A 21,710-nucleotide genomic window follows, 5' to 3' on the forward strand; every position below is an offset into this window, starting at 1 on the left:
AAAATTTTCGGCAAAATTTAGTTCCAAGCTGTTCTTAGAAATGCCATTTACACTGTTAATCAAAAAGCCATTCACACAGAACAGAAGCCAACTTTTGAAAAAAGGTTGTTTACATTTCCACAGGTTAAATTTAACTGTTATTTAGCCAATATGGACGTTTTAAGAAAACATCTCGAGTCCTGTTTAGATGTACTAAATAGAGGAGCAAAAAGCACAAGTGTAAACTGGTTAAATGTACGTAGATAACTTGGAACTTTTCGCAGGACTCTCACTTGTTGCATTTGCAGGATTTATGTGCCGCTTTATTGGAGTTTTCCACGTTGGTCCACAGCTCTTTGAGCTCACACAAGCAGATCGAATCCGCCGAAATGGTGTGCCTGTGCTTGAGCCAGATCATGATCTGTATCCGTCAGGTGGAGAGCACTATGAAGCTTGGAAGCGGCGCCTCTGTTATGGTAGCAATGTGAAGTCCTCACAAAGTTTGAACAATAATAAAAGGATTATTTGTTTCTCCAGGCCAGCCATCAGTATTTCTTGGATCGCATTAGGTGGTGCCTCAAGCGCCTGATGCATCTGTGCACACCTGGCACGGTGACTGGAGTCCCAGAGCGCTCCTTTCTCAAGCTGGTGGACGCGGTCTTGGACACCTTGACCGTCTTTACTTCGCACAATGAGGACAACACTGATGCCTCACACGGTTTGCCGTCTCCCGAAGAAATCCTGTCCCTCAGCAACGAGATGCGCCTTTATATCAATGTGATCTTGGGCCAATCTCTGGGATTTGCAAATGTGGCCCTGTCGCAGGACAAAAGAGCTCTTAGTGCGCTTTGCCAAAAGGTATGAATATCACGAGGCACTTTTATATTTATTATCGAGACGTTTATTTAGGTAATCCGGGAGTGCAATGCCTTCCAAAGCGAGTGCAAGGTGCCCAGTGCTCCCTCCTTTCAGTCCAATCTTAAACTCAAGGCCATGACTCTGGAGCAGGCATTGTATCAATTGGAGGACTTTATTAACGATGCCTTGCTACGGCTGGTGTTCACCTGCTTTCTGGACTTTGAGAAGTTTTCAGTGGACAAAATACGCACCGTGCTGGGCAACAGCTCCGAAGATGATGCGGTGGTCGATGAGTTAATTGCTGACTTTGATGTGAACATAGATCGTGCCACTCAGATTGGTATATTTGCTATTGCCTTTGCTCCGAATCTGAAAAGTATGTGTTAAATTAGAACCATATTTAAATCATCCTTTGATTAACTCTTGTTGTCCTATTAGTGAAAACTATGATACGAAGCTGCCTTGCCTCCTTTGAGTCGCTGGACACCAGCCTGATACCGTCTTTACAGGCCAACGGCTCCGATTTGCACTCTGACATTCTGGAGCAGCACTTTAATGAGGAGGTATCCAAATTTAAGACTGCCCTTCAAGAAATCATCGACAGCCGCGCCCTCCTTGGCTGCTATCTGGACCTTCTATCCGCAGGCATATCCTCGAACGAAAAGGTGTACAATAAGGAGAGATTGCAAGACTTGGCTCAGATGTCTCTGCTGCTGCTCGAGCACTTTCACCTGGAGACCAACCGAAAGGTGCTCGCCGAAACGAAGGACAAGGTGGGTGAGGAGTACCTGCATCAGTTTGTCCGCATATTGCGAGAATGTAAGGCCATTCTCATGTGCGCATCCCAGGTGGAGCCGCAGCGTATTATCAAGCGCTTCAAGATCCTGCGCACGATCTTGCGCAAGTTGCACGGTTGCATCGGAATAGGGAAGCGCGATGAAGACAAACCTCCGCACCAAATGGGAAAGCACGTGTCCGAGGATGCGATAGATGGACAAGGGACTGATGCTAATCTAGATAACTTTACGGGCGTAACCATGGGCCAAAGCAGCATTCTCTACGAAACGGAGCGTAGAAGTCGAGTGATTAGAAGCCAGAACACCAAACCGACTACAGAAGCCATGAAAACTAAGCCTGGTTTACTAAGAAGTAAGTTCCTTTCTGATAAATAATAGTTAACTATTATAATCTCGTACGTTTTCAAAGAGGAAAGCTTGCGGACCGTCATGTTTAAGCGTCAAAATATAGCTGAGAGCAGAAAGCTCTATAACTCGATCTGCAACCAGTCAGCAGATCTGGAAATCACAGGTACCAAAGCTAGTAATTGTTTTATTATTTATTTATTTAAAAAAAAAAAATTTAATAATTTTTTCCAGATATACTCGACCAACTTACAGGAATGTCCAATGGCTACTTTGAATGCTGAAACCCACTAGTTACTATTAACTTTTGTAAAATTAAGATACGCAGGACTGGAATTCAAAATTAACGTTCATCCCTGACGGAGTGTCATAGGTCAGTCACATATATACGTTATATCGACATACATACCGACACGTATGTATGGTTAAAAGGTGGTTGAAAGTCCTTTATGTCCCAAAACAGTTTCGACTGTTGTAAAAGTATAGAAATAAGTTCAATAAAATACTTAGTATCAAATACATCGGAAGCTCATCCTTGACATTTGCGGAATATGTGAAGCTGTGGATTTAATCGCCATCGATTTTCCGCGACAAACACACAAACAGGACTCGTTGACAGTCAACAGATACACACGGCCATCGCTTGTGTTTGGCAAACACTAAACAGCAATGAAAGCACCAACCGGGAATAAGCTCACCTTGGCTGATGAAACCGAGCCACCGTCCTCGTCGTTAACTTCAAAAAAGGGAAATCCGAGAGATAAGACGAACAACAACCACCATGTGGTTCCCCTAGGCATCCTGGTCGTTCTCTGCACTGTGTATCTCATGGCAGCCGGGGTGCAGCGCAACTACAGGTACTACATCAGGCCGGGCGTGGCTGCCTTCGACCTTTCGGCCTCACATCCTTCCCAGGCCGATGAAACTACAGATGAGGAGTTGGAAGCTTCCGGGGCATCCTCCTGCCAGCAAATGGAGATATTTGGAAAGGAATCCGACCAGAAACCCTCTTCGGCGAACTTAATTTCAAAAAGACCCCATGGCAAAGCCATCAAGCGAACCAAAAGTGGATCTGGTAACGGGTTGGTGGTCGGTAAGCAGCCTCGAATAGCCAAGTACCCAGACAGCGGAGGACGAAAGAAGGAGGCTGCGGCCAAGAAGAGCAACACGGCAGAGCCAATCATCTATCTGTTTGCCCTGGTATTTATCTATTTGCTCCTTAAGGCCGCTTCGGATATCAATCAGCACTACAAATCGGTAAGACATGACATTATCTCCTTTCTCAATATATTAAGATTCGCAATTATTGCTTCTCCGGCAGCAGAACAAAGGGGACAAACGACTACGCCGCTGCTCGCTGCAATCCTATGCCCAAGTACACAAGCAAGATCGCCGGTCATCCAAAGGTATTTCACCAAAAACTTTGCCAAAATTCTAAGTCGCTGACTTGACACAATGTGTTACCGAGGGATCAAGTTATCAATTGTTATACTAGAAATATCTAAATGTATCTATTAACTGTGTACTGACTATGATGTGTTATAGCCAAAACTTCTGTATTTGTAAAGCACTCACTGTCCACTCTTAAACGAGAGCTAATGTTTCTGACTTTTTTGAAAGACTTGTACTATGTATTTAATCTATATATATACATCTATCCTACTACCGCACTTTTTCGGGTTTACTACTATACTTATTATATGTGTGTCTTGTTTTTAATGGCCCACACTGTTTTTCTCCCCGCCCCTTCACCTCTTTGTGAAGCTGTACTGAATGTCAGGTTGTATATATACTCAAAATTAACTATTAATCTGTCCTGTATGTGTGTAATGTAAGCGTAAAATAAATCAATTACTATGTGCTTTCCTGTGATCGAAACCTATGTAGCCGTGTTAGCTTGCGTTTCATTTCTTTCGTTTAAATGGGCTTCTCCTGCAATCTGACTACTGATCTCCATATCTTCCACCCCCTCCTTTGTGCATGACCAAGTCCCCATTGAGGAGTCGCCAATCCTCCGACGCAGGCATATACTGGCCGAGGTGCGGTCAGTGTCGGTGGATCGGTACAAGTACACCAACTTAAACGAGGACTACCACCACCATAGGGTCGGTTCTCCCTTGGCCAGCAGACCAAGCATCCACTACCAGCACCACCACCACCACCAGCTTCCATTTAGGCCAAGTCCAGGTGACGCTCGATTTGGTAAAAACAAAATCCCATTTTGGCCAATCCACAAATTATGTACTTTTTTCCTTAGAGCCACGCATGAATCGCCGCTCTTCGGTCCCGATCAGCATTAACTATCAGACCGTTCACATATCCAGTCCACCTCCCGAGATGGCCAGACGCGGCTCGGTCATCAGCCTCACGGATACCAGTGCTATGCCCATCCCCAGTGGAACTGTTGTTGATCCAAAGCGTCGCGTCCGCATGATTAATCGCCATTAGAAACAGAGAGCTTTTAATCCCAAGTCAGGTCAAGTCCAAAACCCATCGAAACTGCAGAGAGACTAAGTATACTACCAACACAATAATTTTATATAGCACACACAGTCTGTAGTTCTTCTTAATGCGTTCTCTTTTAATCAGTTAATTAATCAATTAGATATTCAAGTGTTTTTATAAAAGAAACGTACAAAAGAATACTCTAAGGAGAGCGGGCCCATCCTATTGTACATTATTCTACTTAGGGCAAGACTACAAACAATCTTAGGCTAGCGTAGTGTTTAGTTTGGAATTCAGTACCTATGATGTTACCATTAACTACGAACTAACTACGATCTTGTGATGCTCATTACAATGACAATTACATACAGTTGCATATGTATCTGAAAGGTCGAAGGGTAGCGGCCTGCGAAGCGGATGAAGGGGTGTATAAACTTAAATGGGGTTAACGCGTCATTGAATCTCGGGAGGAGGGCAGAGAGAAAGAGTCCTAGGCGAAGGCACGACGTATTCTACAAGGATCAATCCACCGTCATCATCGAATTTTGCGCTAGTTTCTCCTAGTTTCCATTAAATATTAAAATAAATTACGTATTTTAATTGCATGTGATTGTGGAATTGTGATTGGAAATTCTGGCTGGATTCAGCTGAGCTCGTTGCCCTCGTAGAGGCTCTCGCAGCTCTCCAGTAGGCGCAGCACCGGTGATATGTCGTAGGGGTAGAGTTGGCGCGACACCAGGCGGGATATTTGCAGACGCAGCCGGATGAGGACGCCCATCGCCTCGTCCAGCATGGCGCTGCCCATGCTGAAGCTGTGGCAGCTGTGCACAAACATCGTCCAGTTCATCCGAATGTACTTGAGCAAGCGCAGCAGATAGAGCAGGAAGCAGGTCTCGTTGCTCACCAGCAGGTCCAGCAGCAGGTCCGAGCTGTTCGACGTCATCTTGAGGAACTCTAGGAAGGTGTACACCGGATTCAGCATGGACACCAGCTCGGGGAAGGCGTTGTTGCGGAACGAGATGCCCGACGTGACGTCCAGCGTGCAGACCATGGCCTCGATCAGATGATCGTCCTGGTCGTCAAAGAGGTGAATCAGGATCTTGCTGAAGTGACATTCCGGATGGAACTCCAACGTCTGTTTGATAAATGTCTCCAGCTTGCTCAGCACATCCCGTATCGATCGCTCGATGAGCATCATGTCCTGAAAGGCGTCATAGTCGCTAGAGTCGATGGACGAGTCAGACGAATCGCTGCGTATCTCCTTTACAGTCACAGCTATCGACTTGAGCACCAGCAGCACCATCTTCTGCAGAAGTGTCTTATCCATTTCGATGAGGTCCAGTGGGGCTCCTCCCACTTCTACATCACCACCGTCGCGTTTAGCATCCACAGCCGCTTGGAATAGGGTGACTGTGCCGTTTCCATATACCAGCGGCCTGCCATTATACCCGATCAGGCTGACCATGTTGTCGGGCTGGCGGCGCGGTAGCGACTCCAGAATGCGAAAGCCCCGCACATGACAGACGATCTGGTGAGCCAGCTTGCAGGTCTCCTCGGGCAGCATGTCCTGCAGCGCCAGCGTGGATCCATAGCACAGGGCCTCGTTGAAGAGGCACAGCATCTGCTTGTACACGGTGCAGGAGAGACTGTGGCTGAGAAGCAGCTCGAACTTGTCCAGCTGGGCGTAGTAGGGTCTCGTCTCGTCGATGGAGAGGTTGGCCTTTACTGAAATTATGTTCTCCCACAGCTGCAGAAAGTTCAGCACGCAGTGCTCGGCCGCATCCTGGTGTGCTGGCGCCATCAGCTCCGACATGTTCTTTACCAGCGTCGGCCACTTGTGCTCCAGCTTCTGGATGGTAATGCACTTTAGGTGCGTCGTGTCGAAACTCTCAGAGTCGGTGAGCGTGACCACATGGCAGCCGTTCGGCATGGACGGGGACTGTCCTGTTGGGTGCGATTCGTAGGAAACGTTCATCTCGTCGCCAAAATGCGGCCTGTGCCGGTTCCGGCTGTCCGGTGACTCCCGCTCCGCCTCATGTTCGCCCTCTGCATCCTCCCGGAATTGCAGAGCAAAGTAATTGGTGGCCAGAGGCTGCTCCTGCACGGGAAAGTGCATGTAGCTCACGGAGGCATCCGCCGGCAGGGGAACAACGGACGAGGCTGCCGTTGCGGTATTCGCTGCCGCCATCCAGTCGTCGTCCAGAGGATGGATCTCCATGTCCTTCCACTCAACTATGCGCTTAATAATGTCCAGACTGAAGTGGATCTTCTGCACGGCGGCCTGGTCGAGCTGCTCGAAGTTGAACAGCTGGTCTACAATCTTCTGGAGCCACTCGTCGTTTAGCTCCTGCTTGGCAATCACCAGGAATGCAGCGAGCACGCGTCCCGCCAGAAATTGCACGTACGAGTTTTCGTAGCCGGCCAGCACGATTATCTCGTCGATGAGCTTGTGGTCGTTGCGGATCAGTGCGTCGCAGACGTCCATTATCCGTGTGCAGATAAAGCCCTTCGCATTCTGCTTCAGGTAGATGTCGAACAGTAGCTGCAGGTTGGAGAGAAACTGCAGCAGCTTGTTGGTGGGCCACTCCCGGAGATAGGCAATCCGCTTCTGGCCATTGGTGTCCTGTGAGTAGTGTGACTGGAACGGCTTGCGCAGCGTTCTCTCTGACACCCCGCACAGGCACTGTCGCGTCAGCGACTGCTCGAACTCCAGCATGTCGTCAACGGGTGCCGTCGTTGTCGAGAGACAGCTGCTCCGACTGCTGTTCATGTGGCTATTGCTGGTTGTGGGGCTGGCGGTGCTGCTGATGGTCAGCAAATCAGGCAATTTTGCGGCTCTGTCCACCTCATCCTTGGCGGACTCCGGTTCGGTGTGCGTGTGCGTGGCCTCCCCGTTTTGTGGCAAGATGTTGTGCACCAGACCGGACACGCCCAACAGTTGGGCGTAGGAGGCAGCCCGGGAGCTGCACGGCGTGGTGGTGGGCGAGTTGTTGGTACTGCTGGGCGTGGACAGCGAGTGCGTGGAGGACGAGGAGAGCGAAGAACAGAGGTGGCTGTTGCTATTGGCATCCAGGGCTGCCTCCCGCCGCCCGTCCAGGATGTCCGGCGGGGGCGGAGGCAGTGCCTTGGAGCCCACTTTGATCTGCTTCTCGATCTTCTGCCGCTTTGTCTGCGGCTGCTCGTTGTGCGTGCCGGCCGAGGTAGCCACCGTAGAGCAGGGGCAGACGTCAACATTGCCGCTGCCGCCAGACGCTCCGCTGCCAGGGCCCGTTCCGGCTCCAGATCCAGCTCCCGATGTGGTGTCCATGCTCGGTGACGTACCCGACGTCCTTGGAATAGCTCGTGACCACTTTCCCACTCAGCTGCAAGCGAAAAATCCGTGTGAGCAGCGATCTAGACGACAGCACGCAGCCACATACCAACGAAACGAAGCGAACGAATGCCCAAGCCAAAAGCAGCAGCAGCAACAGCTTCCGTGCTACGCGCACACAAGGTTACGTGTGCAGACTGGATTCTTGGCTTCTCGCGGGGGCGCTTCTCCGACTTTGCTGCTTGGCTATTGAGTTCTGGGGCGGATGCTGGCGCTCTACCAGCCCCCAGGCGCATTAATTGCTGCTTCGGACATTTTAAACGATCACAATTCGGTTTTCACACACTTGTTGCTTGTTGCACTGCCCAGCGCCATGTCAATGTTTGTATTAGTTTCTCCACTCGCGCAGCTTTTCGTCGACTTTCGCAACGCGTTTCCACGGACAATCTTTTCTTTCGGACTTGGCGGCCTTTGATTGTTGCTTAAGAGATGCTTTTATTTTGGTTTTATTATAGTTTTTTTGGGAAAAACAACTGCCCTTTTCTAATTAAGATGGCGACGCGCACTTAATTTAATAGCGAATTCCAGCGGCCTGGCTACCCTTAGACTTCGTGTCGATATATCGATAAATTTTTTATTTTACGGCACGACTACCCTAAACATACAACGCTGCCATATCAAAGGATTCTTGTCGCTTTGTTTTTTAAATTATCACTGGAGCAATGGCTTTTAAATCAAGAAAACGATATTTCTATAGCGTACAAGATTGTATGATGGCAGTTTGTAAGAGGGCTATTTTTTATGAGCTCTTTTTTCTGTTCACTACCTTGATGACTGAAATATCTAGGGCTGCCGTATCGATTCAAAAAAGGGCGCCGGCGACTCATTTATTTCTAGAATTACATTCTTTCAGCTATTTCTCAAACTGAAGGGCTTATCTGGAAATGGAAACCATTTAATTGTATTTTTTTTTTTGTGTGTAGTATAGCTAATTTTCCATTAGCCAGATGTAATGTACAAAACAAAACAAAAGCTCGACCGACGTGGCAACCTAGTACTCGGTTGTTATTCATTTGACATTGAAGCAATTCCAGAAAAAAGGACGTTGGAAAATCGCTGCGCGAAAGAAGAACAAAAAGTCAGGGAACACGTTCTAAGTAAATTCAACACAAATTCATTAAACGCAAACAATACGGCGAAGTTGTGGCTAAGCGCTCTGCAGATTTGCCGGAGCCAGATAAAACAGCAGCTACTGTGCAGCTTTGAGCGGCCGGGATCCACGACCGTATTTAAGTGAAGTTTCGCGAGTGGCTTGTGCAGTCCACCTGTGCTCTCTTTCACGTTCGCTTGGCTCGACTAACGAGACCTGACCTATTCCGCCCACACACCGCCTTCTAATCACCAAAGGAACATGGCCGGCGCACTGCCCCCACTGACCCAAGAGCCCACCTTCCAGAAGCTGCAGGAATACTTTGACAGCCAAGGCAAGGACCTGAACATCAAGGATCTGTTTGTGAAGGACTCCAAGCGGTTTTCCAAATACAGGTGGGTTTCAGCTTCTTTAGATTACGAAATAGGGGTTTTTTAAGTTACGTGGGTATACCTACAAGCGCGCATATATCCACACGCACTCAAGATTGGGTGTATGTAGATATGTCTGCTCGTTTATGTATCCGCCATCAGTTATTCATTGAGCTCCGCACACTCCCACCCGCTTGCCTGCCTGACTTTCACCAAGGGGGCTCGAGTGTCGCCAGCCGATTTGTCCTTGCGTAAGGTCACAGCAACGACCTTAGCCGATAGCCGTCCTCGCACTTGATCCGAGGTCAAATGATTGTTATTCCCCCCATTTGTTTATCAGCCTGCGCCTGCACACTCAGAACGATGGTGAAATACTGCTGGACTACTCGAAGAACCGGATCAACGACGAAGTCTGGGACCTGCTCCTTACCCTGGCGAAGGTGCGACGCGTGGACGCCGCGCGCGACGCCATGTTTACTGGCCAGCACATCAACATTACGGAGAACCGCGCCGTTCTTCACACGGCGTTGCGCAACCGCGGCGCGGATCCGGTGCTCGTTGACGACAAGGATGTGATGCCGGAGGTGCGCGCCGAGCTGGCCCATATGAAAGAGTTCACCAACAAGGTAATTTCCGGCGTGTGGCGCGGCTGCACCGGCAAACAGATTACTGACGTTGTCAACATCGGCATCGGTGGCTCCGATCTGGGTCCCTTGATGGTCACAGAGGCGCTGAAGCCCTACGGCAAGGGTCTACACTCGCACTTCGTATCTAACATCGACGGCACCCACTTGGCCGAGGTGCTGAAGAAGGTTAACTATGAGACCACCTTGTTCATTGTGGCCTCGAAGACTTTCACCACCCAGGAGACCATCACGAACGCCACGTCGGCCAAGACCTGGCTTCTGGACTTGGCCAAGGAAGTAAGTCAATAAATATTTGCATATAAAATAGATAATGTTAATTAATTATCCTCATTTTCAATTCCCAGCCCGAGTCCGTCGCCAAGCATTTCGTGGCCTTGTCCACCAACAAGGAGAAGGTCACCGAGTTCGGCATTGACAGTGCCAATATGTTCGGCTTCTGGGACTGGGTGGGCGGACGTTACTCCCTATGGTCCGCCATTGGTCTGTCCATCTGCCTATCCATTGGTTTCGAGAACTTTGAGCAGCTGTTGGATGGCGCCCATTACATGGATAACCACTTCAGATCGATGCCGTTTGAGAAGAATGTAAGTTAAGGCCCGGCTCCGTAAACCTTTGAAGTTATCATTTCTACTCCAATGGCTAGGCACCTGTTATCTTGGCATTGCTTGGCGTTTGGTACTCCAACTTCTTCAAAGCGGAAACGCACGCCCTGCTGCCATACGACCAGTACTTGCACCGCTTCGCTGCCTACTTCCAGCAGGGCGACATGGAGAGCAACGGCAAGTTCGTGAGCAAGGCGGGCAAGGCTGTCAAGTACAGCACCGGCCCGATTGTGTGGGGCGAGCCGGGCACCAACGGCCAGCACGCCTTCTACCAGCTCATTCACCAGGGCACCCGCCTGATCCCCTGCGATTTCATTGCCCCTGCTCAGACGCACAACCCCATTGCCGGCGGCAAGCACCACAAGATCCTACTTTCGAATTTCCTGGCCCAAACTGAGGCCCTCATGGCCGGCAAGAATGTCGACGAGGCTCGGGCCGAGCTTACCAAAGCCGGACTATGCGGCAACGAGCTGGAGAACCTGCTACCCCACAAGGTCTTCGTTGGGAACCGTCCGACTAACTCGATTGTGGTTAAGAAGGTCTCGCCTTTCACACTGGGCGCGTTGATTGGTATGTCAATTGGTCAGACACGCGGTCAGCGAACATCAATTAATCTCGAATCAATTTTCGCAGCGCTCTACGAGCATAAGATCTTCGTACAAGGCATCATCTGGGACATCAACTCGTTCGATCAGTGGGGCGTTGAGCTTGGCAAGCAGCTAGCCAAGGCCATCGAGCCAGAGCTGGACCACTGCAATGAGGTCTCCTCGCACGACAGTTCCACAAATGGCTTAATTAACTTCATCAAGGCCAATTGGAAGTAATTTCCTGGCTCATCGGTTTTCGTTGCAAATTAAAATGAAATGTTCACACAAAATGCTCTAATTGTTAGTAGTTATTGATACGTTATTAAGGAGGAGCCGCTGCTTATGTATACCCGTTCTCGGCACAATATTCTACTGTATTTATGAATCGAAAAAGTTTGTTTGCTTGCGTGTATCGATAAAATCTCATGTCGGAATTAGACCAAACAATTGGCTCCCTCTACTATTCGTTGTTGCACGTAGTTTCAAAAACCACAAATAAAAATTTCTGGAATTCGGTGTAGAAAACTGTTTAGAAAATAACTATTTCATTTGTTGTGGGCACAGACGGAATTGGATTTAAACATAACGTACAGAGGTGCTTTAGCAGGCTAACCACCCATTGATACATCCGAGTCAGAGTCTGTCTCTACGTTAACATCGTCGGTGGCCAGATCATCGTCTGCCTCCAATTCGTCGTCTGATATACTCTTGCCGCTACCGGCTTCTTTCTGGTCCTCCAGGTCGCTCCAGTTGGTCTCAGCCTCCAAATCTTCGGCGGGTTCTTCTGCAAGTAGACGTGGGTTTATATGCGGATCTTGAAGTCGGCCTGCACTCTGCAGTACTCACCTGAATCTTCCTCTACAATCAGGGCGTTGCTGTCGTTCAAATGGTTGTCGGCATTGCGCCGCATCTGATTGATTATAAGATTGACTCGCCCCGATATCCTAAAAAGTAGGCCGCAGGAAAGATGTTTTTTATATGATTTGAAACATTCAGTGCCAGCCCACCCGACATAACTCACACAAAAACCTTATTTAGTTGCTAAATTTCGATTCCCAAAATGGAATTTCTCATTAACGATGGAAATATTTTTAATAAGGATTCTGACCATTCTCTCCTCGGCATATCGAACCATAGCGCCACATCCGGCATCGGACCCGGAAATGCGCTTCCTATTACCGCTATAGCCAGCATCACCAACCTCTTGGATCAGTGCAACAAGCCCGCTTGCGATGAAGATGTCGACATGCAGTGCATTGTCGACCTGGTCACTGCTACCATCTGCGAGGCAAAAGCTATAATTGAATCAGATCCGCGGGGTCTGTTCTGCTACAAGTATCCCAAGATGACGTTGTCGGATTTAAACATGGGCTCATCAAACATCGATGTTATAATGGCCAATGACAATCAGTCGTACTCAAGTGGTAAAACGACCTTTGTCTACGGAATGCCGCAAGAATCCGTCTCAAGTGGCATCGCGCGTAGGGATCTAACAATTGAAAACTTTGACTACAGCGATGCCATTGCTGACATTCGGGACTTTATCAGCCGGTGGGCATTGTCGCCGGACACCAAATGCGTTGTGACCAGTAATCCGCTTCGCCACGAAGTTCCCGTCAAGGGCACCATTTTCTTTGTCGATGCCCACTTTTCACAACCGACGCCACGGTGTCCTAATCCCTTGGCAGTGGCCAAGGTGCGATTCTTTGTAACCGTATCGAAGCTAATGATGCGAAGCTATCCTATTATGATCACCTATCGCTTCGAGGGATACAACACGCTCTACTACGTCCTGGGCGAGCGATCGCTCAACTTGTTCCACTTCCAGCGCTTCTACATCGACACCATTCTTCACACCAAGCTGACCTTCTTCGCGGCGATAGCAGAGTGTCGCCACGGCACCGTAGAGAACCCCAAGGACAATGTCAGGCCAAAGAAAAAGACAAAAAGCCCGGTGCGAAAGTAACTGAGCTGCTCGTGTTTTTCGTACTCACTGTAATGCCTCCGACAAGCACCGCATTCGCTGCTCCGCCACACCCAAACATACTTCTAGCTTCTCTCGCAGCGTCTCCTGGTCTTCGGACGTCAGGATACTGGTGTGGGTGGAGGTCAGTATGTTTAGCCAACGCAGACCAGACCTTACACTGAAAGGAACGAATAAATGAAGTAAAAATTGTATGTAGTATTTTTAATCAGATAAAAACTACCTTGAGTGCTTTCCCTGCAGTAGAATGGAGAGCTGGTCAATCAACGGGCTGATGTATTCGAGCGGCAGTCGATCTAGAGTTAGCTGTATCGTTTCTGTATCGTGCGTGCTCAGGACCGAATTAATCATTCTGAAAAATAAAGAGCATCAGTCAATAACCATGACGGACCCCTTAACATTACTTCTTACTCCTTATCTTTGCTGTGCAAGGCCTGCATAAGCAGCTGAGTCTTGCTTTGGGTCTGCAGCTTACCGCCACTCAGCTTGGTGGCATGCATCTGCAAGTGTTGCAGGCGAGCCTCCATAGGCACCTCATTCTGCACCTTTTTCTGGGAGACGGGCAGCGCGCTGTTGTATTCAACGTTCTTTGTGCTCACCACCGGCTTCAGGACCTTGGTGGCGGCGTTGAAACCCAGCTGCTCCTTGCCCTTCTTCTTGGCATACAGTTTCTTTGGATCGGCACGCTCGATAACGTTTAGTTTCTCGGCATAGTTGGGGGTAAAGTGTTCGAACTGCAGTTGCTGGCGACTTCCGTAGCCAAAAAGGATTTCGTGGGAACGGTTTGAGTCGGTGACGAGATGGGCCGCCACAGCCATGATGGGTTCCACTGTCTCGGCGCCATCCGACACGATTTGCAGCGATACTTTGGGCTTCACAAACTTCTCGGCGGATAAACTGTGGCAGGGAGAGAAATCAGTTGGTCACCTTACTTAATGATGAAATGTTCTTACCTTTTGACATTCAGCAGGTATATGTGAATATTTCCATTTCGCGTTACACTGGCAACACGAAGCTGGCCATCATCACGTATTTCACTGGCCAGGCTGTAAGCCAAATCCTCCATGAGCAGTGTGCACGCAGAGGCCTTGTTCTTACCCTTATTTTCTATCTTCCAGAAGCAGATAACGCGCTCCATCTTAGCCGTGGTCAGTACAAATTCTGTATTGTCCGCGCACACTACAGCGGTAATAGCGTTTATTTCGCCCGAATGGCCGGTGAACGTCTCCACCAGCTCCTTTGTCTTAACATCGTACACCTTTAGCTGGCGGGAGCCCACTGCCAGAGTGTGGCTCTTGGGCAAATAGGCAATGTTTTGTGGCTTCTCCGGTCCCACCTGCCAGTCGCCGATGCAGCGCTCCTCTGTCAGCGACCAAACGAGCGCCCGGCAATCTGCGCCCACTGTGTATAGGTGGTCGGCATTATCGTACGCAATCGAGGTGATCGGTCCATCATGACTGTCACCACTTAGTGTGCGTGTAATCTGCGAGACGGGAGGAACTTTGAATATCGAATTTTGTTTGCACTTTAAAGAGCATCCACCCACCTTTGCCTCTGCCAGCGAGTATATGACTAAGGCCCCCTTCAGCGTTCCCAGAGCAATGTGGAGCTGATCGTTGGCTGCATCCTGGCTCTGCACACTCTTCCGTGACTTCTTGGAGCGTGGACCGGCCACAGAGACCCACGCGAGCGCTGTACACGGCCCGGATACCTGTAAATTAGGCGTGAACTCCTGCTTAAGCGTGCTAGTCTCCGTGTCCCATATTCGCAGGATGCCCTGCTCGTCCACCGAGGCAAATAGTTGGCCACCATTGGGCGAAAACCCCAACACGTGCTTCTTGCCCAGCGACATCGTTCTTTTTTGTTTTGTATTAGAGATGCGCGTAAAGTAGTCGCCGTCGAATCACGCACGAATATTCTTGGGCCCTTCGTGTCACGCGTAACTCGGTAATAATATTTTTTATTTAATTTTTTTTTTACAGCACTAAATGAACAGAAACGTTTTTTTATATTTCTAAAATATCTTAAAATTTTAATTGGAACCCAAAATTTATATAACATAAATTAATAAATTAATTCACGATATTAGATTTAAGATTTAAACAGATGCGGCTATCGATAAAACTATCGATTGCTCTCCCATCCAGAAGGTTCGCAGCCATCAGAACGATTTTGAGGTTATAACTTTATCTGGAAATTACCGACTGACTCCGTGTGAAATTGAAATCTGTGTACAAAAATGGCTTTATCCGTTCCCAAAGCTCCCGGAGTGGCCCAGATGCTCAAGGATGGCGCTCGGGTAAGTGCAACAAGGTGAAAGCACGCGTGCAGCGGCCTGGCCGGCATCGGTTTAATTTAAATTCGGCTGAAAATGAAAACATGCCTTCGCTGGGAGGCGCGTGATTAGTCATCCTCATAGAGCATGTCGCACATCTGAACGAAAAATGAGTAATTTGATGACTTCCAACGTATCCTTAGATGTACAGCGGTCTGGAGGAGGCCGTCTACCGGAACATCAGCGCCTGCAAGGAGTTCGCACAGACCATGCGCTCCGCCTACGGGCCGAACGGCATGAACAAGATGATCATCAATCACATCGAAAAGCAGTTTGTGACCAGTGACGCCGGCACAATCATGCGCGAGCTGGATGTGGAGCATCCGGCCGCCAAGCTGATCGTCATGGCTAGCCAGATGCAGGACGCCGAGGTGGGAGATGGCACCAACTTTGTGGTGGTGTTGGCCGGTGCTCTGCTGGAATCCTCAGAGGATCTGCTGCGACTGGGCATTACCACCGCCGAGATTGCCGATGGCTATGAGAAGGCCTTGGAGAAATCGCTAGAGATCCTGCCCAAATTGGTCAGCCACAAAATTGAGGACTACCGCAACGTGGAGAAGGTCAAGGATGTTCTGCGCACCTCGATCATGTCGAAGCAGTACGGCCAGGAGGACTTCATCAACGACCTGGTGAGCAAGGCCTGCGTCTCTATCTTGCCCGATGAGGGTACCTTCAACGTGGACAACATTCGCATCTGCAAGATCTTGGGCAGTGGCCTGCTCAAGTCAGAGGTGGTGCGCGGCATGGTCTTCAAGCGCTTTGTAGAGGGCGATGTCACCTTTGCCGAGAAGGCTAAGATTGTGATCTTCTCGTGCCCCGTTGACATCATCCAGACGGAGACCAAGGGTACAGTGCTGATCAAGTCGGCCGATGAGCTGCTGAACTTCTCGTCCGGCGAGGAAAGCCTGCTGGAGAATCAGATCAAGGCTATTGCCGACACCGGCGTCAAGGTGGTTGTGTCTGGCGGCAAGGTCGGCGACATGGCCCTGCATTTCCTTAACAAATACGGCCTGATGGCTGTCCGACTGAACTCCAAGTTCGACCTGCGTCGTCTGAGCCGTTCCGTGAACGCCACCGTCCTGCCGCGCATCACTACACCCAGCCAGGAGGAGTTGGGTTACTGCGACAAGGTCTGCATCGAGGAGCTGGGCGACACCACAATTGTGGCTTTCAGGTGGGTCAATCAAAGGAATACCTGAGTACGAAATAGCTTATTTCTTTTAAATCCCTTGCAGAAATGAGGGCAAGGACTCGCGTATTGCCACCGTGGTTATTCGTGGCGCCACCGACAACTTCATGGACGACATCGAGCGTGCCGTGGACGACGGTGTGAACAACTTCAAGTGCCTGACTCGTGATGGACGCTATCTGCCTGGAGCTGGTGCCACCGAGATCGAGTTGGCCACCCAGTTGTCCGCATATGCCGATACTCTGCCCGGCTTGGAGCAATATGCCGTGCGCAAGTTCGCCAACGCCCTGGAGGTCTTCCCCAAGGCCCTGGCCGAGAACTCTGGCATCAATGGCACCGAGATCGTCAATCAGCTGTATTTGGCCCACACCTCAGAGGCCGGCAAGACCATCGGATTCGACATTGAAGCGGAGAAGGTGGCCACAATCGATACCACAAAAGCGAAGATTTTCGATCTGTACCAGGCCAAGTTCTGGGGTCTCAAATACGCCGTGGGTGCGGCCACAACCATTCTGAAGGTGGACCAGATCATCATGGCCAAGCGTGCTGGAGGTCCCAAGCCGCGACAGGCTGCCGGCAGCGATGACGAGAGTTAAGCGTCTTCTCTGTGATTCGTCGTATAACTATTACTAGTTTCTACAGCTCCTCCTTTGTATTTTCATAAACACGAGTCCCATGGAAATTATAAATTTCATTAACCCCCCTCTCACCCACTCAATCACATACACGCAACCATGCACACAGTTTCTTGTATTAATAAAACTTAACTTACGAAAACTGATCAAGCTAAGTATTTTATTTTTTGTGAAAGAAAACAAAGTGTTTTTTTTTTTTGCACCGAACCCGGTGCCACCGCTAGATAACTGAGCTAAGTAGTTATCGCCTTTTATTTTTTTGGAATTTAAGCAAACGATTATTCATTTTGTTGAGTACAATACAATATTTCAAATGCTTATTCGCAGATACATTTCAATAATATTTGTGAGGACTCGTCCCCGTTTGCGTCGCAAAAGATTTGTATTAATTTTCGAATAAAATACGATCTCGTTGTCTCGCTTATCAATTGAAGTGAATAAAACGTGTTAAAGTGTGTTCGATCGATGATCATGACTCTCTGAGTGGTAAACGTGCCGGTGATATTCTTTCTAATTTCGTCTATTCATTTTTTAGTAGTTGAAGGAAACATTTTCTGTGAATTGGGGACGTTCATCGAGCCATCCGTGCTCCATTGGATGCCTCGACCGTCCGCCAAACAGATATAAACGCACAATTATGATGAGGCTGCCAGGTGAAGTGTCCGTTAAATCGAAAAACTGTTCTATACAGAATTTGTTCAAGCTTGAACTTTGAGAATGGTTTCCAAACCAACTGCAGTTTTGATTTGTAGTTCCTCAAAAGAGTCGGAATGTCGGTTCTGGGCCACATTTTGCTGTTTGCTCACGACAGCAAACTGGAGTTCAGAACCTTGTATACAGGTTCGAAAAAGGAAATTATTTCTGCCCAAAAATGTGTGATTCTTAAAGTTCACTCTGTTCGAATTTTGTCACGTTAAGAACTAAGCACGACGCCAATTATCAAATTATTAATTAAATGCAACACTGGAAGAGCCGATTCATTAAATTAAAATATTTACGTTTTTCCCAAAAGCTTTGTTCGAATTGGAATTCGAAGTTCACTATCTATGGAAATCATAATTTCTATTCGAATGCAACATGCAACATGAAATGTAGGTACGACTGTGTGTGCTCTCCCTACCGGATAATCATAATCTCATTCCAATACCATACAAATATGCCCTATTCCATGTTAGATTGTACAAAAATAACTTGCTTTTGGTTTTAAACTTGTCTCTCATGCCAATTACATACATTGCGCTCAAAATATATATTTAGTTTGTGTGTGAATATCGTGTGAAAGTAAGGTTTCAGTGTAGTTGGGTAAGTGGGGGGTAGTGTGTCGAATGACTTTCTTTTGAGAGAGGGGGAAAAATCACACATTCTTTTTGTATTTAGTCATTTCCGCTAAACTGGTGAGAAGCTGACAGTCTTCGGATTCATCGGATTCTTGCCGGGATTTATGGTTGAAAATAACGGTAACAAATGGGTAGACTGAAGCGAAGTATTGGCTTTTAAACAAAACGCTTTCATTATTATTTGAATATTTGCTGGATATTGGCAAGAATACGCCATAGTGAGAATTAAATTGGAGAAACTACAATCTAAAGAGATAAGTATTTGATTATTCTTTCGATTCTTTGGTATTATATGCTCTCGCTGCGTTACTGCAACAGTTTTAATTTGACTAATAAAAACTTGATAATAAACGCACTAAACATTGCGATAAGTTCAACTAGCTTGTTTGTGTTAAAGCTTTTTAACGTAATAAGATATTTGCGTATATCTGTCGATAGTTTCGATCCACGCGCTGGTGGTTAATAATAAGCTTCAAAATACATACATTTTCAATTCAACTTGTTGTTCTGCTTCTTCTTAATCTCATCTCGTTATCATCTCAATTTTCAATGTTCAATTTTCTTCAATAAATATAAGAGATATTCTCGAAATAAGAAGGCAAAATATATGTATTTCTGTTTCTGTTGTGTTTTCTTCGTTTATTGATAAATTTGTATGTCGGATTACGTTGATAGTTGTTGGTATATAAGAGTATGTGTGTTCCGGTTTATACTTCGGCTTAGGTAGTTTAGTAGTAGATGCTAGAGTCAGCGCATTAATTGTCGGTATAGTTGGGATATTCGTGTACATTTAACAGCATTACTAATTGGGAAGGAAACAACTTTCTGATATTTTCATAACAAATGCCTCGATTCTAGTTTTGGAATTGGAATTGAAATTGGATTTGTTGGGTTCCTCTGTTTCTTTTCGGACATTACACGGGGTACACATTGATATATCGAGATATATATTCATAAATATATATATATATATATATATAGATTCCTTGCAATCGGAATACAAACTTCTTGTAACTATATTGCTTATGACAATCGTAGTTATTGTTGCTTTTACACAAAGATATATTGATCCAGGTGGCGTTGACTGGTACACACACATTCGCTTCTTAAATCCATCTTGCTAAACTAAAAATAAACTAATCGTCCGCCGGCCTTACTCGCCTCGTTCTCTTCCTGCTCCTGCTCCTCCTCCTGGGACATCCTCCTTAGAGAACGGTGCAGGATGACTTCTCGCGGAACGGATTCACCTTCTGGCTGGTGAACCCAGTCAGCAGGTAATCCTCCTGCTCGTGCTCCGTGATGTACTTCATCATCTTGGCGCACGACTCCGAAACGGTCTGGCGCTCAATGGCCGCCTCCCGACGCAGCTGGTCCACGACGATGCGCTGCTGCTGCAGAGATGATGACATTACGTCCATGATGGCGGTCTCGGATAGGCCTATGGTTGAAAAGTTTCTCAGTGATACTGATTCTGGGAGATATGCAATTACGGGTTGGTGTGTAAGTTGTGCTTGTGTTTTATACTATTTTTTTTTTCTTTCTTTTTTGTGTCTTATCGAACTCAGGGACTCTGAATGTTTCGGGGTATGGTGGTTTTGGATGAATCTTAATGGCTGGCTGGAAATAACAAAAGAGCGTTGCGGCATGGCCATGGTTTAGATAGTATCTTATTAGATAGTAGCGTTTCCCACACGGTTACAACATTGATTTCTATGTAAGATGCCAGATTACAGTACAGAGACAGTATTAGAAGGAAAGTGTTAGATTTGAAAGAACAGAGAGGACAGCAGGCTACATTGGTGAGTCACGTTTGCTACTTGCACACACATTGAGACGCGGCGCGAACGGCGACCCATGTGAGGATTAGTTTAATCGATCGCATTCGCATTGCTGATTAATTTGTATCCAGAGCCTAGCTGGAAACCTTGACACTGTTCTGAGCAAGTGCAAGGCTGCTTACGGCAGAAGGGGTCGGGTTGCACATGGAAAACAGCGTTACATATGCATATACAGAAGAAGGCACTTTGCTGTTTGGAAACACCCAAGTACATACACATGTACATACGAATGTACTATATACTTTTTGGGCACAAATCAGTAGCACACACGCACACACAAAAACGTATATGTTGGGACAGGAGGACAGTGCAGACTTCGGGCGGATGCACACACAACACACAAGCTACAATTAGCACACAGTTTTAGTAATTTACCAGCTCCGAGTTATATGTTTTTTTATTTTCGAACGCTTCAGGAAATCGGGCAAAACGTTTGACAAATAAAAAGTGGATACACACCCGAAATGGTGATGAGCCTGGCTGCGATAGTCGAAGCTGCGCCTATCGATAGGCACGGCCAGTGCGATGAATGCACGGAGCCACCACTATAGTTGCTGTTGTTCCGCAAAAAAAAAACATCCAGCCAATTCTTCGAACCGCCGAATGCTGATCTCTGCCCAAGAATGATGGCCAAGGACAAGGGGCTGGCCGTTGCCGGAGCGTTGGCTCCCCTGCCGGTCACCATCGAGTGGTCCGCCGAGGAGGAACTGCAGCTGTTCCACGCCATGGAGGGACTGCGGCCGGTGGGCATCAACAAGCACTTTTACATGTCAGCTATTGCCCAGCGCTTGTCCAAGGCTCTGAACCGCGAGATGCCCAGCGAGCTGATCTGGCGCCACCTGGGCACCATGTACAAACTGAAGGAACTGGACGACCTCGAGTCGCTGCCTTTTCCCAACGAGGAGCGCGAGTTCAGTCTGCCGGAGCAGGACTACGGAACGTTACAGACCAAAAAGGCTGTGGAACTGAATGCCATCGAAGAGGCAGGAGCAGATGCCCCACCGCCAGTTGCAAATTCTACTTCCTCCGCTGACAGCAATGGCAAAGGTGAGCCGGCACAGTATTTACAATATCTATTTCTACAATGTTTTGTTTCCAGCTCCACCTGCTACCAAAGCCGCAGTGCCATCGAACTCCACTAAGGAGGCCGAGAAGAAGGCCAAACCAGTGGATCTGCCCAAGCGCCCAGCAAAGCGCACCCGCGGATCCATGTCGAATGAATCCATCAGTCCCTCTACCACGCCACCGCCGGTGCAGAGCAACAAGCGCCGTCGCATTTAGGGACTACGAACTCTCGAAAT

The 21,710-nt window shown here is 47.9% G+C and overlaps 9 protein-coding genes across 15 annotated transcripts; 6 read left to right on the forward strand and 3 right to left on the reverse strand.

Annotated features, from left to right (window-relative positions):
* The first annotated feature begins 22 nt into the window (after nt 1-22).
* On the forward strand, nt 23-2,498 carry Spt (Spitting Image). 2 transcript variants are annotated; one of them, XM_086826853.1, is made up of 8 exons: nt 23-234; nt 288-455; nt 517-837; nt 889-1,213; nt 1,276-1,610; nt 1,686-1,986; nt 2,044-2,145; nt 2,214-2,498. In XM_086826853.1, exons 1-8 carry the CDS (start codon nt 151-153, stop codon nt 2,261-2,263), a joined length of 1,686 nt encoding a protein of 561 aa, XP_086682979.1. In that variant the 5' UTR covers nt 23-150; the 3' UTR covers nt 2,264-2,498. The 2 variants fall into 2 exon arrangements, with proteins under 2 accessions (XP_086682979.1, XP_020801194.2); XM_020945535.2 differs by having other exon boundaries at nt 1,276-1,986.
* On the forward strand, nt 2,356-5,581 carry LOC110178399 (uncharacterized). 3 transcript variants are annotated; one of them, XM_020945537.2, is made up of 4 exons: nt 2,356-3,236; nt 3,301-3,385; nt 3,969-4,181; nt 4,237-5,581. In XM_020945537.2, exons 1-4 carry the CDS (start codon nt 2,649-2,651, stop codon nt 4,425-4,427), a joined length of 1,077 nt encoding a protein of 358 aa, XP_020801196.2. In that variant the 5' UTR covers nt 2,356-2,648; the 3' UTR covers nt 4,428-5,581. The 3 variants fall into 3 exon arrangements, with proteins under 3 accessions (XP_020801196.2, XP_020801197.2, XP_020801198.2); XM_020945538.2 differs by having other exon boundaries at nt 2,378-3,236; nt 3,304-3,385; XM_020945539.2 differs by having other exon boundaries at nt 2,484-3,236; nt 3,969-4,166.
* On the reverse strand, nt 4,540-8,672 carry lin (protein lines homolog). Its single transcript, XM_020945534.2, has 2 exons — nt 7,844-8,672; nt 4,540-7,786 (listed from the first exon to the last, which is right to left on the reverse strand). Exon 2 carries the CDS (start codon nt 7,729-7,731, stop codon nt 5,068-5,070), a length of 2,664 nt encoding a protein of 887 aa, XP_020801193.2. The 5' UTR covers nt 7,732-7,786; nt 7,844-8,672; the 3' UTR covers nt 4,540-5,067.
* On the forward strand, nt 8,576-11,616 carry Pgi (glucose-6-phosphate isomerase). The gene is made up of 5 exons (XM_020945296.2): nt 8,576-9,279; nt 9,596-10,178; nt 10,247-10,486; nt 10,546-11,074; nt 11,138-11,616. Exons 1-5 carry the CDS (start codon nt 9,146-9,148, stop codon nt 11,326-11,328), a joined length of 1,677 nt encoding a protein of 558 aa, XP_020800955.1. The 5' UTR covers nt 8,576-9,145; the 3' UTR covers nt 11,329-11,616.
* Nucleotides 11,603-15,003, reverse strand: LOC110178244 (WD repeat-containing protein 43). The gene is made up of 7 exons (XM_020945295.2): nt 14,622-15,003; nt 14,029-14,558; nt 13,487-13,972; nt 13,299-13,427; nt 13,086-13,235; nt 11,938-12,035; nt 11,603-11,875 (listed from the first exon to the last, which is right to left on the reverse strand). The coding sequence occupies exons 1-7, from the start codon at nt 14,925-14,927 to the stop codon at nt 11,700-11,702; spliced, it is 1,875 nt and encodes a 624-aa protein (XP_020800954.2). The 5' UTR covers nt 14,928-15,003; the 3' UTR covers nt 11,603-11,699.
* LOC110178246 (uncharacterized) lies at nt 12,058-13,266 on the forward strand. Its single transcript, XM_020945297.2, has one exon. It carries the CDS (start codon nt 12,152-12,154, stop codon nt 13,055-13,057), a length of 906 nt encoding a protein of 301 aa, XP_020800956.1. The 5' UTR covers nt 12,058-12,151; the 3' UTR covers nt 13,058-13,266.
* A 194-nt stretch (nt 15,004-15,197) lies between the features above and the next one.
* Nucleotides 15,198-17,380, forward strand: CCT8 (chaperonin containing TCP1 subunit 8). The gene is made up of 3 exons (XM_020945544.2): nt 15,198-15,374; nt 15,554-16,584; nt 16,646-17,380. Exons 1-3 carry the CDS (start codon nt 15,315-15,317, stop codon nt 17,193-17,195), a joined length of 1,641 nt encoding a protein of 546 aa, XP_020801203.2. The 5' UTR covers nt 15,198-15,314; the 3' UTR covers nt 17,196-17,380.
* Nucleotides 17,381-19,179: 1,799 nt separating this feature from the next.
* On the reverse strand, nt 19,180-21,449 carry Ggamma1 (guanine nucleotide-binding protein subunit gamma-1). 4 transcript variants are annotated; one of them, XM_086826855.1, is made up of 2 exons: nt 20,869-21,449; nt 19,180-20,009 (listed from the first exon to the last, which is right to left on the reverse strand). In XM_086826855.1, exons 1-2 carry the CDS (start codon nt 21,158-21,160, stop codon nt 19,777-19,779), a joined length of 525 nt encoding a protein of 174 aa, XP_086682981.1. In that variant the 5' UTR covers nt 21,161-21,449; the 3' UTR covers nt 19,180-19,776. The 4 variants fall into 4 exon arrangements, with proteins under 4 accessions (XP_086682981.1, XP_086682982.1, XP_020801208.1 ...); XM_086826856.1 differs by having other exon boundaries at nt 19,180-20,188; nt 20,869-20,937; XM_020945549.2 differs by lacking the exon at nt 20,869-21,449 and adding an exon at nt 20,785-20,864.
* On the forward strand, nt 21,177-21,690 carry MrgBP (MRG/MORF4L binding protein). Its single transcript, XM_020945546.2, has 2 exons — nt 21,177-21,456; nt 21,509-21,690. The coding sequence occupies exons 1-2, from the start codon at nt 21,177-21,179 to the stop codon at nt 21,688-21,690; spliced, it is 462 nt and encodes a 153-aa protein (XP_020801205.2).
* The last annotated feature ends 20 nt before the right edge of the window (nt 21,691-21,710 follow it).

This window comes from Drosophila serrata, unplaced genomic scaffold (assembly GCF_035046125.1).
Source record: "Drosophila serrata isolate PLE 108 unplaced genomic scaffold, ASM3504612v1 contig_165, whole genome shotgun sequence".
In the NCBI taxonomy this organism is placed as follows: Eukaryota; Metazoa; Arthropoda; class Insecta; order Diptera; family Drosophilidae; genus Drosophila; species Drosophila serrata.

What these genes read in the sequence shown, in the direction of transcription:
- Spt (XM_020945535.2), top strand. Translation starts at nt 151, where the DNA reads ATGGACGTTTTAAGAAAACATCTCGAGTCCTGTTTAGATGTACTAAAT. An exon ending in GAAGCGGCGCCTCTGTTATG is followed by an intron (nt 456 to 516) that starts GTAGCAATGTGA and finishes TTGTTTCTCCAG; the next exon opens with GCCAGCCATCAGTATTTCTT. An exon ending in AGCAGATCTGGAAATCACAG is followed by an intron (nt 2,146 to 2,213) that starts GTACCAAAGCTA and finishes AATTTTTTCCAG; the next exon opens with ATATACTCGACCAACTTACA.
- LOC110178399 (XM_020945537.2), top strand. Translation starts at nt 2,649, where the DNA reads ATGAAAGCACCAACCGGGAATAAGCTCACCTTGGCTGATGAAACCGAG. An exon ending in TCAATCAGCACTACAAATCG is followed by an intron (nt 3,237 to 3,300) that starts GTAAGACATGAC and finishes CTTCTCCGGCAG; the next exon opens with CAGAACAAAGGGGACAAACG. An exon ending in TCCAGGTGACGCTCGATTTG is followed by an intron (nt 4,182 to 4,236) that starts GTAAAAACAAAA and finishes TTTTTTCCTTAG; the next exon opens with AGCCACGCATGAATCGCCGC.
- lin (XM_020945534.2), bottom strand. Translation starts at nt 7,731, where the DNA reads ATGGACACCACATCGGGAGCTGGATCTGGAGCCGGAACGGGCCCTGGC.
- Pgi (XM_020945296.2), top strand. Translation starts at nt 9,146, where the DNA reads ATGGCCGGCGCACTGCCCCCACTGACCCAAGAGCCCACCTTCCAGAAG. An exon ending in AAGCGGTTTTCCAAATACAG is followed by an intron (nt 9,280 to 9,595) that starts GTGGGTTTCAGC and finishes TTTGTTTATCAG; the next exon opens with CCTGCGCCTGCACACTCAGA. An exon ending in TTCTGGACTTGGCCAAGGAA is followed by an intron (nt 10,179 to 10,246) that starts GTAAGTCAATAA and finishes TTCAATTCCCAG; the next exon opens with CCCGAGTCCGTCGCCAAGCA.
- LOC110178246 (XM_020945297.2), top strand. Translation starts at nt 12,152, where the DNA reads ATGGAATTTCTCATTAACGATGGAAATATTTTTAATAAGGATTCTGAC.
- LOC110178244 (XM_020945295.2), bottom strand. Translation starts at nt 14,927, where the DNA reads ATGTCGCTGGGCAAGAAGCACGTGTTGGGGTTTTCGCCCAATGGTGGC. An exon ending in TTGCACAGCAAAGATAAGGA is followed by an intron (nt 13,428 to 13,486) that starts GTAAGAAGTAAT and finishes TTTATTTTTCAG; the next exon opens with AATGATTAATTCGGTCCTGA. An exon ending in GATTGTAGAGGAAGATTCAG is followed by an intron (nt 11,876 to 11,937) that starts GTGAGTACTGCA and finishes GTCTACTTGCAG; the next exon opens with AAGAACCCGCCGAAGATTTG.
- CCT8 (XM_020945544.2), top strand. Translation starts at nt 15,315, where the DNA reads ATGGCTTTATCCGTTCCCAAAGCTCCCGGAGTGGCCCAGATGCTCAAG. An exon ending in TGCTCAAGGATGGCGCTCGG is followed by an intron (nt 15,375 to 15,553) that starts GTAAGTGCAACA and finishes ACGTATCCTTAG; the next exon opens with ATGTACAGCGGTCTGGAGGA. An exon ending in ACCACAATTGTGGCTTTCAG is followed by an intron (nt 16,585 to 16,645) that starts GTGGGTCAATCA and finishes AATCCCTTGCAG; the next exon opens with AAATGAGGGCAAGGACTCGC.
- Ggamma1 (XM_086826855.1), bottom strand. Translation starts at nt 21,160, where the DNA reads ATGCCCACCGGCCGCAGTCCCTCCATGGCGTGGAACAGCTGCAGTTCC. An exon ending in CAGGCTCATCACCATTTCGG is followed by an intron (nt 20,010 to 20,868) that starts GTGTGTATCCAC and finishes TTTCAACCATAG; the next exon opens with GCCTATCCGAGACCGCCATC.
- MrgBP (XM_020945546.2), top strand. Translation starts at nt 21,177, where the DNA reads ATGTCAGCTATTGCCCAGCGCTTGTCCAAGGCTCTGAACCGCGAGATG. An exon ending in CGCTGACAGCAATGGCAAAG is followed by an intron (nt 21,457 to 21,508) that starts GTGAGCCGGCAC and finishes TTTTGTTTCCAG; the next exon opens with CTCCACCTGCTACCAAAGCC.